The following is a 16,187-nucleotide window of genomic DNA, read 5'->3' as shown; positions in this document are numbered from 1 at the left end:
GATTTGACCCTAACTTTGTCCTGTTAAATGATGGGAGTAAGAGTATAGGGAGTAAGAGACAAATATGGGACTCTAACTTGTATATGAACAAATTGGATTGAAGTGGAAACATTGCTAATGAGTTCAGGAAAGTGTGAAAAGAGATATTTCTCAAGTTTCAATTAATTTCCTATATTCTCTGATTAACTAAAATAAAATCCCAACTCCTTTGAGGTTTACCAGAATCTCCTTTTATCTTCTCATCTGTCCTTGTTTTAATGATATAGCTTAAGACCAAATAGCAAAACAAATGTGTGTAATTCTAGAGAACTGTAAAACATGTCATCCTGGGAATAAAGAAAGAGAAGGACAAATGAGAATAAGGTGCCAAGAAAAAAAATCAATTCAGCCAGATTTTAGTTTTAAAGGAAACACCTGGTTATTCTAGGCACTGCTATCAGATTAACAATACAAAGGTTAATCATGATGATGTAAGTTACATATACATATGTATATTTGTGTATCTATGCATATGTGCATGAATATGCGTGTTTGTGGATATATATGTAAATTGTGTGTAAATATATGTATACACAAAATATACATATGTGTGTATATTTTGTGCATACACACACACACATACACACACACACACATATTTCCCCTGTCCTCATTTCCACTGAAGGATTTAAATACTTAACATGTAAGGTTATTTTTAATGGTCTACCTTTTAAAATCTTCCCTGTCCCCTGTAAATTTGCAAATACATTTTTTTTTTTTACAGTCAGTATGTTGTAACAGAAACCCCATATTCCTTTACTCTGGCATATTGATAAATAATGGTGCTTAATACTTTGGAAATAAATTGTGGCAAACCATCACTTTATCCCAAGACAAAACAACAGATATAAATTCAAACCTGAGTGATGACAAGGTAGAGGAATACTGGAATAGAAACCATATTGTTTTATCAATGCAAGAGTTCTTAACCAAGGACTCCTTTGACAGGCTGGTGAAAGCTAGGGACACTTTTTTTAGAATACCATTTCTAAATGCATAAAATGAAACACTTGGAATTATAAAGGAAACCAATTATGTTAAGTTTTATTTTATTATATTTATATTATGTTTATTATAGTTATCCATATAAAATTGTAATTATTACTTCTAAAGATTCATGGACTCCAGAATAAGAATCTCTTTTGTTAAAGCAACAGAATTATTTTTTCTAGACATCTTGGTTTATCATGGTCCTTCCTTACTCTCTAACCTTAGTCAAACTGAGCTCCACTGTGTACTTTTGTTCACCTACAAGGCTTCTAAGACTGATGGTGACGCCAGGTCTTAGCCTGACAGTAGTTTCTAATAGCTTTCTACAAGGCATCCTGTTTTGGTGTTAGAAGGGATATGGCTACTTTGGTTGCTTGAGGTTGGGAAGCTTATAGCCCTGACTTTTATCAGAAACCTAACCAAGTCATGGAGCAACTTCTATAGTTCCAAAAGATGCTTCTTTCTCTACCTATTCAGTAGCTCCTCTGGGAATCTGGCTGCGGTTTCTTCCTCCATGGTGAAAATGTTTAGTTGTCTTTCAGTCATTTCTGACTCTTCATGGCTCCATTTGGGGTTTTCTTGGTAAAGGTACTAGAGGGTTTGCCATTTCCTTGTTTTACAGAGAAGGAAAATGAGGCAAATAGGCATAAGTGATTTGCCCAGGGTCACACAGCTAGTAAGTGTATGAGAATAAACTTGAAATCATGAGACTCAGTTGCTTCTCATTGAACAGAGATGATGCATTATCCAGTTTGTCACCCAGCTACCCCATGGTGGGAATAGAAAGACCTTAAGGAAGAGTCTGTGAAAATACCATTTTCTTTTAGAAATTCATATTTTCATCAGGAAATCTGAGTGTGAAACGCATATCTATAACCAATCTTGTCCAAATCCTTTTCCTCTTAATCCCAAGATTTGCTCCTGTTTACTTCCCCATGTTGCATCTCTGATAGATAATGGATAGCTATTATTGATTCTGTGATTCTGTGTGATTCTGTAATTTTGGGAAACTAGTCGAATTTCTCAGGGCTCTAGGCAACTCTTAAAATTCTAAGTTGCAGAGAAAGTACAAACCTGCATTAGCAAAGGGATTTTTCTCACTAGGGAATTAGTTTCTTATATGAGCAAAATCTCAAGTAAGGTCGCTTTCTCTATCCTTTCCTGGTAGTTTCTCAGTTATACACATTCAAAACCTCACGAGATACTTTTCTTCGTGTTTGGCCATCCATAATAATCTGAAGTCACATTATCCATCTCAATTTTATCGTATTTTGATAGCAAAGATGTGCATTATAATGCACATATTTTGATAAATGTAAATTCTAAAATCTCATTGTTAATGAGCATATTCTCAGAACAACCTGTTAGTTTTATGGAGTGTTTCAGAATATTTGAGAGCCTTAGCAGAACTTGGAAAAAAAAAAAAAAAGAAAAGACAAGACAAGAAACCATTCCTTAAATTTTAACAATCAATTAATAAATTATGGCTTATTGAATGGCACACTTTGTACCCAACACTGATACTGCAGTACTCTATGGTATGGGGTTTGTGAAAAGGCATGATACAAATTAGATGCCATGAAATTCTATGAAAATACTACAGAACTATAGGCAGTCACTTAAAGAAAACAAATAGTCAGAATTCATCAGAACCCTTAAGCAATAAAAAAAAATTTTCAACAGTATAATGAATTTTGTTGTGCCTTTAAGAGAGCACATAAAATAATGAACTAAAGGTCATGCTTTCAAAAGGAAGTTTCTTTTAGCCAATACAAATAAAAACAATTTAATCTTGTTTTCTGTTTTGCTATAGAAACAGAATGTAGATCGACATTTTTGTAATCCCTGGGGGACACAAACTCTCCAGCTATCTCTCATTGAAGCACTAGTCACAATGGAACAGTGCCAGCTTTTTAGGTGTCCCCAAAGTTCAAATACTTTTGTGGCTATTGTGAATCTAGGAAAGATTATTTCAGAGATAGATCAGAGATCCATTAGGCCTTCCTTCATTCCAGAAGTACCTCTGAAGTCTCAAAGAATTTGTTTTTGAAAACCACAAAATCAAATCTTCATATAATATTTTGGAAGACCAAATGAATCCCTAGATGTTTTCATTATTGGTCTAAAGAAAAAATATTTCTATCCTTATTATGGACACAGAAGGAATCTTAGAGGGAAAAAAAATCATGTGGTGACTTAAGTAAATTTTCTACTCCTGGAAATAAAGCCTTATATGCCTAGTAAATGGTATATTCAATATATTTAATATATTCAATAAATAAGAAATATTGATTGTTAATTTAAAGATAAAGAAGTCATTGATATATAAAGAAAAAATCTCTCCTTTAAAAGTCACCATTATAGTCAGAATGGCAATCAGTAAAGTGCCTAAAACTATAAAATACATACTGATATGTGTAGAGGCATGGAACCTAACTTGGGAAATTTCATAAGAATATAACTATTATTACTGCCACAGAAAGAACACTGGTTTTGAAGTCAAGAGACCTGAATTCACATCTTGCTTCTAATGCTTATATGGGCCTTAGTTTCCCCATCTGTAAAATTATTGAGCTAGACTTTTCACTCTAGATCCTATTAATTATGACTATATCAATAGCCATGATATCTTCTATTCTCCATTAGGCAATTTGGTGGTGTAGTGGATTGACTTCCAGGCCTAGAGTCAAAGAAGACCTGAGTTCAAATCAGGGGTCAGATATTTACAAGCTGTGTGTCCCTGATAAAGTCACTTTGCCTCATCTTCTTCATCTGTAAAATGGGGATAACAATAGCACCTAGTTCCCGTGTTTCTGTGAGGATCAAATGAAACGATAATTGTAAAATGTCTAGTACATAGAAAGTATTGTATAAATGCTAATAATAATTATTATTATTGCTAACAGGATCCTTACTATATTCCTTTTGGGATAAAAGTCAAGGATGGTAGCAATTGTGATTTTATTAGTAACTCCTAGTAAGGAAACTTGCCACTGTCTCTGCAACTTTGGGTTCTTAAAGACTGGCACTGAGAAATGAAATTTCTTGCACAGGACAACCTAGCCAGTTAAGAGACAGAAACAGAACTTGAACTCAGGTCCTCCCAGTTTTGAGACTGGCTCTTGATCCACTGCCCTGCTCTGCCTGCAGGATTAGCCAACAAAAAATAGATCATGATTAGCATGCTCAGTGAATTGTAATGAGACTTTAAGCAGTTAGTCAGCTAGTAAACATTTATTAACCAGTTACTATATACCAGATTTTGTGCTAAGTCCTAGAAGGGGATAAAAGAAAGAGAATCTTTGTTCTTTGTCAGGACCAGGAGAAATGCAGGAACATATTGGGTAGACTGTATTCTGTGTGTTGATGAGAGAGACAGAAAGCCACATAGATACAAACCCATAGAGAGAGAGTGAGAGACAGAGACAGAAAGATACAGACACAAAGAGAGACAAAGGGCTACAGAGAAATAAACTCAGAGACAGAAAAAGACACACAGGGAAAAAGACAAAGAGAAAAAAACAGACAGAGACAAAGAGACACAGAGAGAGATTGAGTGAGAGATACAGAGACAGAGACAGAGAGCCTCCTTTTTTTTCAAATCTTCAGCTTAATCTTATGTGAATCTCTAGATCTCCAGACCCATTTCTAATTCCAAGTTCAGGCATATCTGTACTGTCAAGAACCTGTTTCATTGTGACCAGAAGCATCTTCAATCTTCACATTCAGGGCAGGCTATTTCCTTATTTACTTTGTGTTGAAATTCGAATAGAAGTAATCAGTTCCCATCAATTAACACAGCTCTTTCCTTCAGAGCTCATGATTTTCCTGGTTTCAAATTTGACACTTCTCTCAGCCTTCACACCAGGTTACACTTCTGGATGCCTTTTCTCTCAAACTCATTTGTAGAAAGGAATGACAGACATAATCTTCAATTTAGAGCTTACTGGTAGAAACAATTCCCTCTTTTCTAAGAGCATTAAAAATAATATATTTATCAGCTTAGGCTTATCATTTCTGCCCACTTCCTCTCATCGATGTCCCAGGGATGAAAAAAATCTCAGGAAATTGGTCTTTTCTTAGAATTATATAGGACAGTTTTATAATATCTTAAACACAGTGTTAGGTGTCAACATAAAGGTTCAAAGAGTTGTGGGTCCTTTAATATATTGTATATGTCAATATTTATTATTTCTAATAATATTTATTATTATTTTATAATAAATAATATTTGTTGATATTTACTATATTGTATATAGGAACAGCTAAGTGATATAATGGATAAAGTACAGGCTTAGAATTAGGAAGACTCATCTTCCTGAGTTCAAATCTGCCTCTGATATACTTGCTGTGTGACCCTGGCCAAATGAATTAACTCTGTCTCAGCTCTTTATTTAAAAAAAATGAGTTGGAGAAGGAACTGACAAACTATTCTACCTTCTCTGTCAAGACCCAACTGCGGTCATGAGTCGGACATGATGAAAAAGACTTAACAACAACAATGGTTATAAATCAGCTCTGCCCATTGGCACACTTCCAATCAAAAGAAACTTTGAATTCATTCATTTCTGACATTCAATAGCTTATCTTGGTAGAAGGGCATTCTACAGTTCCCATCTAGGTAGTTCCCAATTTTCCTCTTTATCTGTTTTGCTACTCTTACTTCCTCCTTCTTCCTTTCTTGGCATTCATTGTATTGACTCAAACTTTGGTAATTCACTATGGTTTACCTGTCCATCACCTCTGATATTTTGCATTCCCTGCATTACCTGGTCAAACACTCCTGTATCAATCCATACAAATTAATTCTCTCCCTCTTCAAAGCTTAGCAGCACCCCAGCTGTCAGAACCACCTCTCAGCTTGAAGGAGTTTGCCCTGAGAGCCAAGATTCAATTATCTTTTTGTTATCTTTTGGGGCTCCAATAAGCCAGTTTAACCCTCTACTTGCCTGAAAGAAACTATGTTCAGTTTTGAAAATAGCAAAGAAAAGAGCCACACAAAGTAATTAATCAAGAATTGTTTATCAACCACTTATGTTCTGGGCACTGTACTAAGCAATGGATGAGAGAATTAGAGTTAACATGACTGGTCAGTCATATCAGAATTGCTATTACATCTGATTCATCCATAATCATCAATAGAGCAAATAGCATGAAGACTACTTTGATTTAATTTCACTTAAAATGTGACTGATGGTATATTAAAGGAACTAGCTTCAGAGTTTGCCTCTGACCATTTGGGAAATTTCTAGTCTCAGTAGATTATGAAGATCATCAAAAGTCCAGGAACATCTGAGTCATAAATTCTATATAATTATTGAGATTATGAAGCACAATTCTGATTAAGGATCTCTGATCACAGTGAGCACAATCGAAGCAGCTACTTTCTACATGGTCATTTCATCCCTCTAGAATCTAGTTTACTCATTTGTAACAAGAAGGGATTGTATTAGATAAACTCTAAAGTCCCCTTCAGACCCAAATCTAAAATCCTCCGATCTTGACATGGTGAAGTTATGCGCTAGTTGTTGCTGGTCATTCATTTTTAGTCATGTCCAATTTTTTAGGATCCTCTTTGGGGTTTTCTTGGCAAAGATAATGAAGTCATTTGCCATTTCCTTCTACAGCTCATTTTACAAGTTAGGAAACTGAGGCAAGCATGGCTCAATGACTTTTCCAGTTAGTAAGTATCTGAGGCTAGAACTGAACTCAGGAAGAGGGGACTTCCTAACTGACTCCAGGATGGCACTATGACACTACCTGGCTGTAGCAGAAAAACTTTATCCTTTGTCAAATTGACAGTTATGTGGCAAGTATCAGGATTGTATGACCATTGCTTTCAACTCAGAAGTTTAGCTTTTCAAGGCCAGCCTTCACAAAACAGTCCATTTTCTTCCAGGACTTTTAAGTGCAATTAAGCCAAGTATGACCACTGAAGCTTCGGTTATGTGATCTCAACAGCTAGTCTTTCTATTGCTTCATTTTCTGTTGCTGCAGTTCATTTGCTATTTGCATTCCTGGACTTTTGTGTTGACATTCAGACCTTTGCTACTTGAGTTTCAACAATCCCGTCTTGAGCTCAGTCCCTCCAATCAACTTATGGTTCTAATCTTTAACTAATCCAAGTGGTGACTGAAAACATTCATGGTATCATAAGAGAATTTAAGAGTAGAAATCAAGGCAACCATTAACTGCAGCTGAAATAGACCTTAAGAGGGAGGAGTTTAAAATTAGAGAAAAGGGAGAAGTTCAGGTATCTACTGGAGGAGCACAGGTTATTGCTAAATAGAACCCCCAAAACCGAAGGAGTAAGAACTTCAGTGTCAGATAAAACACCAACCTAAGCGATATGAAAAATAAACAGAGAGATGACGTCCAGCTCTGTGGACTATGAAGTTGAGGCACCCTCATTATCTGGAGGCAAGGCTTCCTAATTAAAGATACAACACCAAAAGAAGAAATAAGAAGGTCTTCCAGGTGGACATTGCCAACCCACATCCTTTCATGACAGCCAGTGTCAGAGTAATGACAAATCAAATGTTGTCATTCAATTTTACTACATGGGTAGAATTTTGTTCAATGATCCAGTCATCCAGTGTTGATGAAGGGTTAGAAAATAGATTTAAAAGGACTAGTGTTTCCTTTGGGAGACTCAGACATGTCATGTGATACCAATGTAGCATTTGGCTCCAACTAAATTAAAGATGTAAAAGAAAATAGTTTATAATTGTCTTTATTGTTATAAAGCCACTGCCTTCTTGAAATGTTAAAGCTAGTTTCTCTCTCTATTCCATAAGCATAATCTTGATGCCATAACAAATATGGATTAATTGGGGTTTGGACCTCTTGTCCTTGCAACCATTAGGTCCCAGTTGTCAAAGCCAGCTGATACTCCTTAACACTGTATGTGTGAGACAGGTCTGAGAAGCAAATGATACTCCTAGAAATTAAGTAAAGTCTAAGTCTCCAGCCACAAATCCATCAACCCGCCCCCTCATTGTTTCATGAGCAAATTCAGAAAATAGGACATTGAAATAATCCTTTTCATTTCAAACACAAGTTATCTACATGCTCAATTCAATTAGCTTCAGGATAACTAGAAAAAGTCCCACTGAGGCTACTATCATAGGCATCTTTTCATGTTCAGTTTACATTACTGTGTACCAGAGCCTTCACTTCCCTCCTAAGGAGGGATGTATTTTCCAGTTCTCTCTCTCCCTCTTTTTAATAATCAAACCTCAAGGAATCTAGATGGAGCTAGGGAGGGGGGTTATAGGAAAAGGACAAGTCATACACTTCTTCCTAGTGAATATGACTCCTTTCTTTTTTTTTTTTTTTTCTTTTCTTTTCTTTTCTTTTGTTGTTGAGGCAATTGGGGTTAAGTGACTTGCCCAGGATCACACTCAGGTCCTCCTGACTTCAGGGCTGCTGCTCTATCCACTACACCACCTAGCTGCCCTCCTTCTTTCTTTTCTAGTAGTCTCACTCAGATTCAATTTGGAGTTTCTGGCATTTCAGGCATTGCACTGCGATCCCAAGTATATGCCCTGGCTGTCTTCCTACAACTCCCATGCAGCCCTCACTTTCTGTTCAGGAATCTCAATAGAGAGCCAAACATTTCTTTCTCTGGACTATCCTTCATACACTGCTGGATTATTTTCCTATAGTCTAGCTCTAGACATGTCCTCCTACTTAAGAACCTTTACTAGTTGCCCATTTTTTTATTGCATTAAGCCCAGACTCCTCAATCTGGAGTTCAAGACTTTTTGCATATGTCTCCAATCCATTTATTCATGTTTATTTTAAACTTCTACAAACATTAAGTTGACCTTTCATTGAATCTGTGACCTCATGGATGTGGGTACTCAGTTTAACAGTACAATTTGCAATTTATCCACACCTTTTCATTCTGTGTGTCTCCTGTGCATGGTCCCTTGTAATTTTTCCATATGGAGACCACCCAATATGATGGAGTTCTTCCTTTTTTCTTTTAACATTCCCTGGATGGCATCCATTTAATATCCCTTGAGCTTGCCACATGACCTGTTCACCTCCTTTTCTGATTATACATGTCTCAGAAAATGTATTTTATGCTACTTCTTAGGTGAAAATCATTACTAGTCACATGTTGTAGCCTATTTTTACAGCCACCATATGTTTCTATTCTTGCTGGCTCACCTATAATTTTGGATTATGCAGATTTTGGTGCCCCATAACTTGTAATAATATAGCAAGAATCTCAATGTAATTAGATGACTTAGTGGATTGAGACCAGGCCTCGAGCCACCTGAAATCAACACCTGAATACCTGAATTCAAATCCAGCCTCAGAATTTACTAGATGTATGACCCTGGACAAATCAGCCCTATTTGTCTCAGTTTTTTCATCTGTAACATAAGATGAAGAAAGGAAATGGCAAACCACTCCAGTATCTTTGCCAAAAAAATCCAAAATGGGAATACAAAGAGTTGGACACAACTAGAAATGACTGAATAACAACAATTAGAATACTGATGTTAAAAGGATGGAGCTTCCAGAGATCAGCTTGGAATCATTAAAAATGCTAGATGATTTCACACTATTCTCTCTCTCTCTCTCTCTCTCTCTCTCTCTCTCTCTCTCTCTCTCTCTCTCTCTCTTTATATATATATATGTATGTATGTATGTTAGATGTGGGTCAAATTTTATTTTAAAAACAACAAAATCCCATATGTTTGTTTATATTAGTCTCTCTACTTGAGATGCCCTCTCCCTCTGTTGAAAACTTACTTATTCTTCAAGACTAAATTCAAATATCACCTCTTTCATGAATCTTCTGTGATCCACTCTGCTCAGTGTTTAAGCACACCCTCTTTTTCTCTCCCTCTCCATTTTATACCTTCACTAGAGTATTTATAAGTATTTTTTGTACAATTATTATTTGCGTGTCTATCTTCTTCCTTATACAAGACTATAAACTCTTTTTTTTTCCTATGGCTCTTTTCTGCTTTCTACCTACTAGAGTCAGGGGAACCCCACTATTTCCAATTTGAGTTACTTTTTCTCCATGGAATGGCTGTAGATTGAGTGAGCTGAGCACAAGAATAGAAGTTTTGTATAAATTATCATCATCCTTGTCATCATCAACAGCATCATCATTTGCATTAACAAATGGCAAAAATATCTTGTGTGGGCTAGTGTCTTAGTCACTAATTAGTGCCACCAATAATTTGCTGCAATTTTTATGAAGCAATTCATATTTCTATGCTCATTCTTTTTTCCTTAAAGATAATGATGCTTTGTTTTTATATACATGTGTAGGTTACTACGAAAATGAACATAACATGCTCTAAGGCCTATGAATGTAGGTCTAGGTAAGCATCAAAACAATTATTATGCTAAATTTAATTATTTCGTTTTGTGATCGTTTCTTAATTAAGCTTAGAGTTACATTCAGTATTGAAAAATTAATTTCCTCAGACTTAATTTTTGGGGATATTACTCAAGTAATCAAATAGTCATTTCAGAGTACCAAAAAACACATGGATATTAATTCACCTGCCAGTCCCAAATTTGCGAGTTTAACATATATGGCATAAGGTAGCACAGCTAAAAAAAAATTGTTTCTACACCCATTGTAAAGGAACAAGGAAAGGGAAGGCTTTTTAAGCATCCACTATATACCAGGCAATGTCCTAAAAGCTTTACAAATTTCATCTCATTTGATTGTAGAGAGGAAAGAGTGGCTCTGGAGTTAAGGTAGTCATTTAAATTCTATCTCTGATGCTTATTCTGTGTGTGTGTGTGTGTGTGTGTGTGTGTGTGTGTGTGTGTGTGTGAAAGACAGAGACAGAGACAGAGACAGAGAGACAGAGACAGACACAGAGAAAGAGACAGAGAAGGAGACAGAGAGACAGAGATAGTGCCAGAGACTGTTACAGAAAGAGAGACAGGCAGACAAATACAGACAGACACACAGGATAAGTCATTTAACTTTACTCATAGTTTTGTAGGGGTGGGATAGGTGAAGGAAAAAGGAAAATCCATAGTCTGGGGGTTGCTTTTTCAATCTATTTTTTTCAATTTTTTCAATCTATCTTATGACTCTTTCAAAGGAGGTGCTAAATACTATAGAAGGAGGCATATGGAGCTAACTAAATAGCAAGCTACCTATAAGAACCTTGAAAGAAGCTAAAGTCACTGTTCTCTTCTTATTCCCACTCGGTAAAGTAGCTTAAGTCCTAATCAGTCAGCATTTGCTTATATAAAACAAATGCCAATTTTGGGTATGATACTTTACCCTGTAGCATGGTCTAAATATGTTGGTATTTTCTTAGTAGACAGGAAAAGTTAGTAATCCTGGTGATCCCTTTTAAAGAAATGCAATTTAGTAAAGGTGGACATTAACCATGCTGCCAATGCAGAGAATAAAATTCCATTAGAGATGGAAATTTGTTATTATTAAACGCCTTATAAAATTTTGAGTGCAGTTCACTATGAAGAAAATGTTTTCCTAGAGAGGCAAAGTATTTCTTGGAAAGAAGATCAGGACAAGGAACTTTGGGTTCTAGTTCCAACTCTGTCACCACTTAGCTTGCTAACTCTTAGAGAAGTCCCTTCTTTCTGGGGGAGTTTTCTCATGTGTAAAATGATGGGGTTGGACTAAGTGATCTCCAAAGTCTTTAAAAGCCCGGGACATTTTATGATTGTATCTTACAATTAAGCAAATCCCACTATAATCCAAAATTCCAATTCTCTCATGTATGTCCTAAAATCTTACCTGAAGTAAAGGGATACTTATCTCTCCTAAGCAGGGTCATCATTTAGCATAAACAATTTTTTTTTCATCCTCTCCTCATTTAATGCAAATGTTTCAAAATCAAAAAAAAAAAATCATGCACAAAGTTTCACCCATGCTTCATTTAATTTTTTAATTATACACTTTATTCTTAATTAGGCACCTGAAACGACCGACTAAATGTGTGTTAACCTGCTTGTGAGCAACAGAAATGTAATTAACTACCGGAAAAGCAGTCTTTAATTTAGCTTTCACAGGAAAAGGCAAAGACCGGTCCAACTCATTTTTGCAATTCACATGAAGAAATATAAAACAGCTTCTTTCACGTTTATCCAAAAGCTGAAAAGATCGACTCGTTTTACTAAGCAATGCCTATTATTTAAGCCAACAGACATTCCTACATCAAAGCCAACCCTGGTATTTTTAAGGCGACAAATTCCTTTTTTTCTCCAGCCCGAAGCAGTTCCCGGGGTTTATTTTGCATGCTTTGGGCTAAAGACTGGGCTCAGCACCACCCCCGGCTTGGGAAGCCAGAAATACAGAAGAGGTAAAATGTTCCTAAATGCCCCTTTTGTCCCCGATACCCCCACTCAGATCCTGAGGGTCTGAATCTCCCTTGAAAGGCAAAGCTTTGAGTTCCTTTTCTTTTACATATTTATGAGCTGCAGGGTTTGAATTTTCCAAACCGGTTTGATGTCAAAGAATCAAACTCCAAAAGTTATCAAAATGTCAATGTTTCCTTTTCCCATGAACTAACAGAGGAACAAGGTAACTAGAATGGTCTCTTCATCTGCATCGGAAACTTCCCCACGACTGTGGCACTTTTCTGTTATCCCAACATACCTTTATGCTCAAATAGTTATCACCTCGGGTCTTGGGAGCGGGGGCTCTGGGATTCATGTTGGCACTGCCTTTGTTCCAATCTCAATGTAAAAAATGTTTCCATAAAATCCACTTTGTCAAAAGAGCACACACTGTGCAGAAGTCCCCGGTACCCTGAAAAATTTCATCTGACACTTCCCTGCTGCCCTCCTAGCTCTCCGCTTTAGCCCGCGGTCTGTCCCGCGCTACATTTCTTAGGGGAAGAGTACCAAGCTCCACTCAGGCAGTCGCCCACTTGTTAGACCGTGAGAAACCGAGAGCCTCACGGGCTAAAGGCTCCCGAGCTGCTTAATTATGCAGGCTGATGTAACTTCCTCCAGCAGCACAGAACAGAGAGCTTCCCGCTCAACCACCAAACAAAGCTATTCTCACTGCCCCTCAGGGAGCCAAGGCTTCTTCATCTCTCATTTTACACTGGGATGGGGGGAAATCAAAATACAGCAATGTTCTTTCCAAGATGAAATTACAATCTCCTTTCCATATCAAAGGGCAATTGCCCCCAAAGTTGGCTTAACACATTAGTAGATCTGCAATAGCCTTGATATGCTGATTATAGGGATCCAGCAGACAATGAGGAATGATGCCTTTGGTAACATGAGAACAGCTACAGTTGAATATAGATTCCTTACTCAGAGGAGCCCAAGCACCTGTAGCTTAAGGAGATTTGAAATTTACAGTGAAAGGTAGAACAGAAGAGGGTCAACAGGATTTCCCTCTCTCCAGTTAGTTTTTTTTTTTTTTTAGACTGCTCCTACATCCCCCCCGCCCCCAGCAAGAATCAGATTTTAAGAATTTCAGTCAAAAGAGACCAAAGAGACCATATAATCAAACCACCCTATGCCTGAGTAGGAATCTCATTCATCTTCAGTTGTAAAAATAAGGAGATTAGACCATTGAAGTCCCTAATAACTCTAAAACTATATAACACGATAGTTTTATGATCCTACTGCACAACATACCTCTAAAGTAGTCATTTAACTTTCTCAGGATAACTTCTAATTAGAGACAACTCACAGCCTCCCAAGATAGCAGGAGTCTTCACAAACAATCTTTCATAATGGAAATTCATTTCAACAAACATTAAAAGCCTCTTTGATGAGATGCACTGAGCTCAGAAAAGAGATGAGTGGTCTGGGTCATACAAAGCATAGGGTTTTATATTCCAAGTCAAGAAGTTTGCACTTTATTTAATAGGTAATGACAGCATCTGAAGGTTCTGAGAGGAGGGAATGCATGTGATTAGAGCAAAGATATTATCTAGAAATTAGGTAAAGGATTCAAAGTGAAGAAATTAGAGGCAGGATGACCAATTTGGAAGCTATTATACTTCAATCAGGTGAGAGCTGATTGACTGTTGTGTGATTGGAGAGAAGGGAATAAGTGGAAGAGATATTTTAGCTGTAGGAATTTTTAAGAAAATGAAAGTTCTTATTAAAATTCTTAGTTGTCTTGATCTGCATGAATTATTGCTTTTTTTCCCCATTAAAAGTCAGATAAGTATTAAGACTCAACAATAGTCTTAATACTTAATATACAAAGATTTGCGCTTGAATCTCATTGTTGTTATTCTGTTGACTTTCAGTTATTTCCAAATCTTCATAATGACAGTACTGGAGTGGTTTGCCATTTCCTTCTTCAGCTCACTTTACAGATAAAGACACTGAGGCAAATAAGAGTAAATGACTTGCCCAGAATGACAAAGAATAAATTTGAATTCAGGTCTTCCTGATAGTTCTAGTTTTGAGTCAAGATATGTTTATTAATACCATTTTCTTGTTCTCTGCAATCCCTGAAATTTCCCTTCTGCACATTATAGAAAATCTGTATCACCTCCCGCCTTCAATGGAAGGTGGGGACATAAGAAAACAGAATGGGGGTTGCCTTGATTTAGGTAATACAGTTTACATTGAACTTTTCCCTTTGAAAAAACACAAAGTGTTTTTTACACATACGTGCAGTTGTGTTTCATCCTGCAAAATATACAAGAACTCAGAGTAATTAAATGACTTGCCTGAGGTCATAATTCATGGCAGAACTGGGTTTAGGATCCAGGTGTCCTATCTCCCAACCCAGAATTGTTTCCAGTAGGCCACCCATCTCATTGGATAAAAGAAACATGTTTTGGTGCCTCCTTCTCTGTAAACTGCATACTTATGCATAACAATAATTTAATAGACATATTTTGAAGCCTTAGTAACTTAAAAGAAGAATGTATATGAGAAGACAATTCCTTCTTCCTTCATTTGCAGAAGCTGGGGAGCATGAGTGCATAATACTACTCTTCGACATCTTTGTTTCTCCATTTTTTAAGATCTTCCCCTGCTTCTTTCTTCATACTTTTTTTTTATAACAGATAACTCCAAGAGGGAATACAGGAAAGCATATATTGGAAAATATAAATAAAAATTTTTAAGTAGAGGTACATCACAAATTATGGATAAAACACCCGCATATGTGAATTGGGACAGGAATGAGTTCTTTTTTTCCACCCACCACTGAAATGCTATAGCCACATGTGAATACTGTTTAAATATCTTATACATCTCTCTGTCCTATCTTCTTCACACTTTCTTTGCTTTCTAAAACTTCCCTTCAGGGTCAACACATACCCCTGCTGCCTTCCCTCATCCCATCTCTCTCTCTCTCATAGGATGATGGCAACCTCTTTGTCTCCACTGTGGTTTCTAACCTAATAGGATATGAGTATGAAAATATAAATGTATGTAGCCTGCAGGTGTAAATTTGGATTGGAAACTCATGAATGCAGATCAGATGTTGATAAGCAAAAATAAACAGACACAGTTCTGGTTGTTACCATGTGTTTGTTTGGTTAACCTTTTAACAGTAATTGGAGTCTGAATAATTACCCCCAGTTCAAATCCCATTTCCTCCATAAAACATTCTTAAGGACAACTTTATCCACAGTGTTTTCTTCTGAATCCAGGTGGCACTAAACTTTATATGTCACTCCCCTGTCATAAAGCATATACAATATTGTATTAGTAAATTTGTATCCCCTCCCCCCAAATAAATTTTTGGCTTTTCAACAGCAGGGATCATATCTCATTTTTCTGACCTCTCCCCTTGAATTGAAGCCTGTTGTTTGAGAGGTTTTTTCGGGGGGAAAGAAAGTTCTTTTATGCCTAGTGCCTAGTACAGTGCTTTGAGTATAACTGGTACTTAATAATAATTATTGAATTGATTTAGACAGAACTATTAAGTGTCCTGCACATACCATGAGAGGTACTCTATCAACATCACTTAATTCATTATAAGACCCCAGAGAAGAAAAAGTATAAAATTTGGAATTAACTGGGACTGAATTTCATCTGCTTCACCCAAGGTCAAGGGACAGTAGTCTCTGGCTCAGAGCAAGGCTGTTTTATCCACATTCCCTGAAGATTGGGTTTCTATCATCTGCTCTCAGGGGTGGGTGGTCCTGGAGGAGCAGCATTCTTGTGTGGTCCACTGGCATGTCACTAGTCTGTGAGGAGCCTTG

The 16,187-nt window shown here is 36.7% G+C and overlaps 1 protein-coding gene across 1 annotated transcript in view; it reads right to left on the bottom strand.

Moving 5' to 3' along the window:
- PLEKHG4B (pleckstrin homology and RhoGEF domain containing G4B) overlaps positions 1-12,936 on the bottom strand; it is a 207,233-nt gene extending 194,297 nt beyond the window's left edge. The window contains exon 1 of the mRNA XM_051969770.1: positions 12,650-12,936. Within this exon, the coding sequence (XP_051825730.1) occupies positions 12,650-12,706 (57 nt within the window). The 5' untranslated portion in view covers positions 12,707-12,936. The remainder of the gene's footprint in view (positions 1-12,649) is intronic.
- Positions 12,937-16,187: the final 3,251 nt, after the last annotated feature.

This window comes from Antechinus flavipes, chromosome 1 (genome assembly GCF_016432865.1).
Source record: "Antechinus flavipes isolate AdamAnt ecotype Samford, QLD, Australia chromosome 1, AdamAnt_v2, whole genome shotgun sequence".
Classification (NCBI taxonomy): domain Eukaryota; kingdom Metazoa; phylum Chordata; class Mammalia; order Dasyuromorphia; family Dasyuridae; genus Antechinus; species Antechinus flavipes.
Note: the sequence above shows the minus strand (reverse complement) of the source record. Positions and strands in the feature narration are given on the sequence as shown.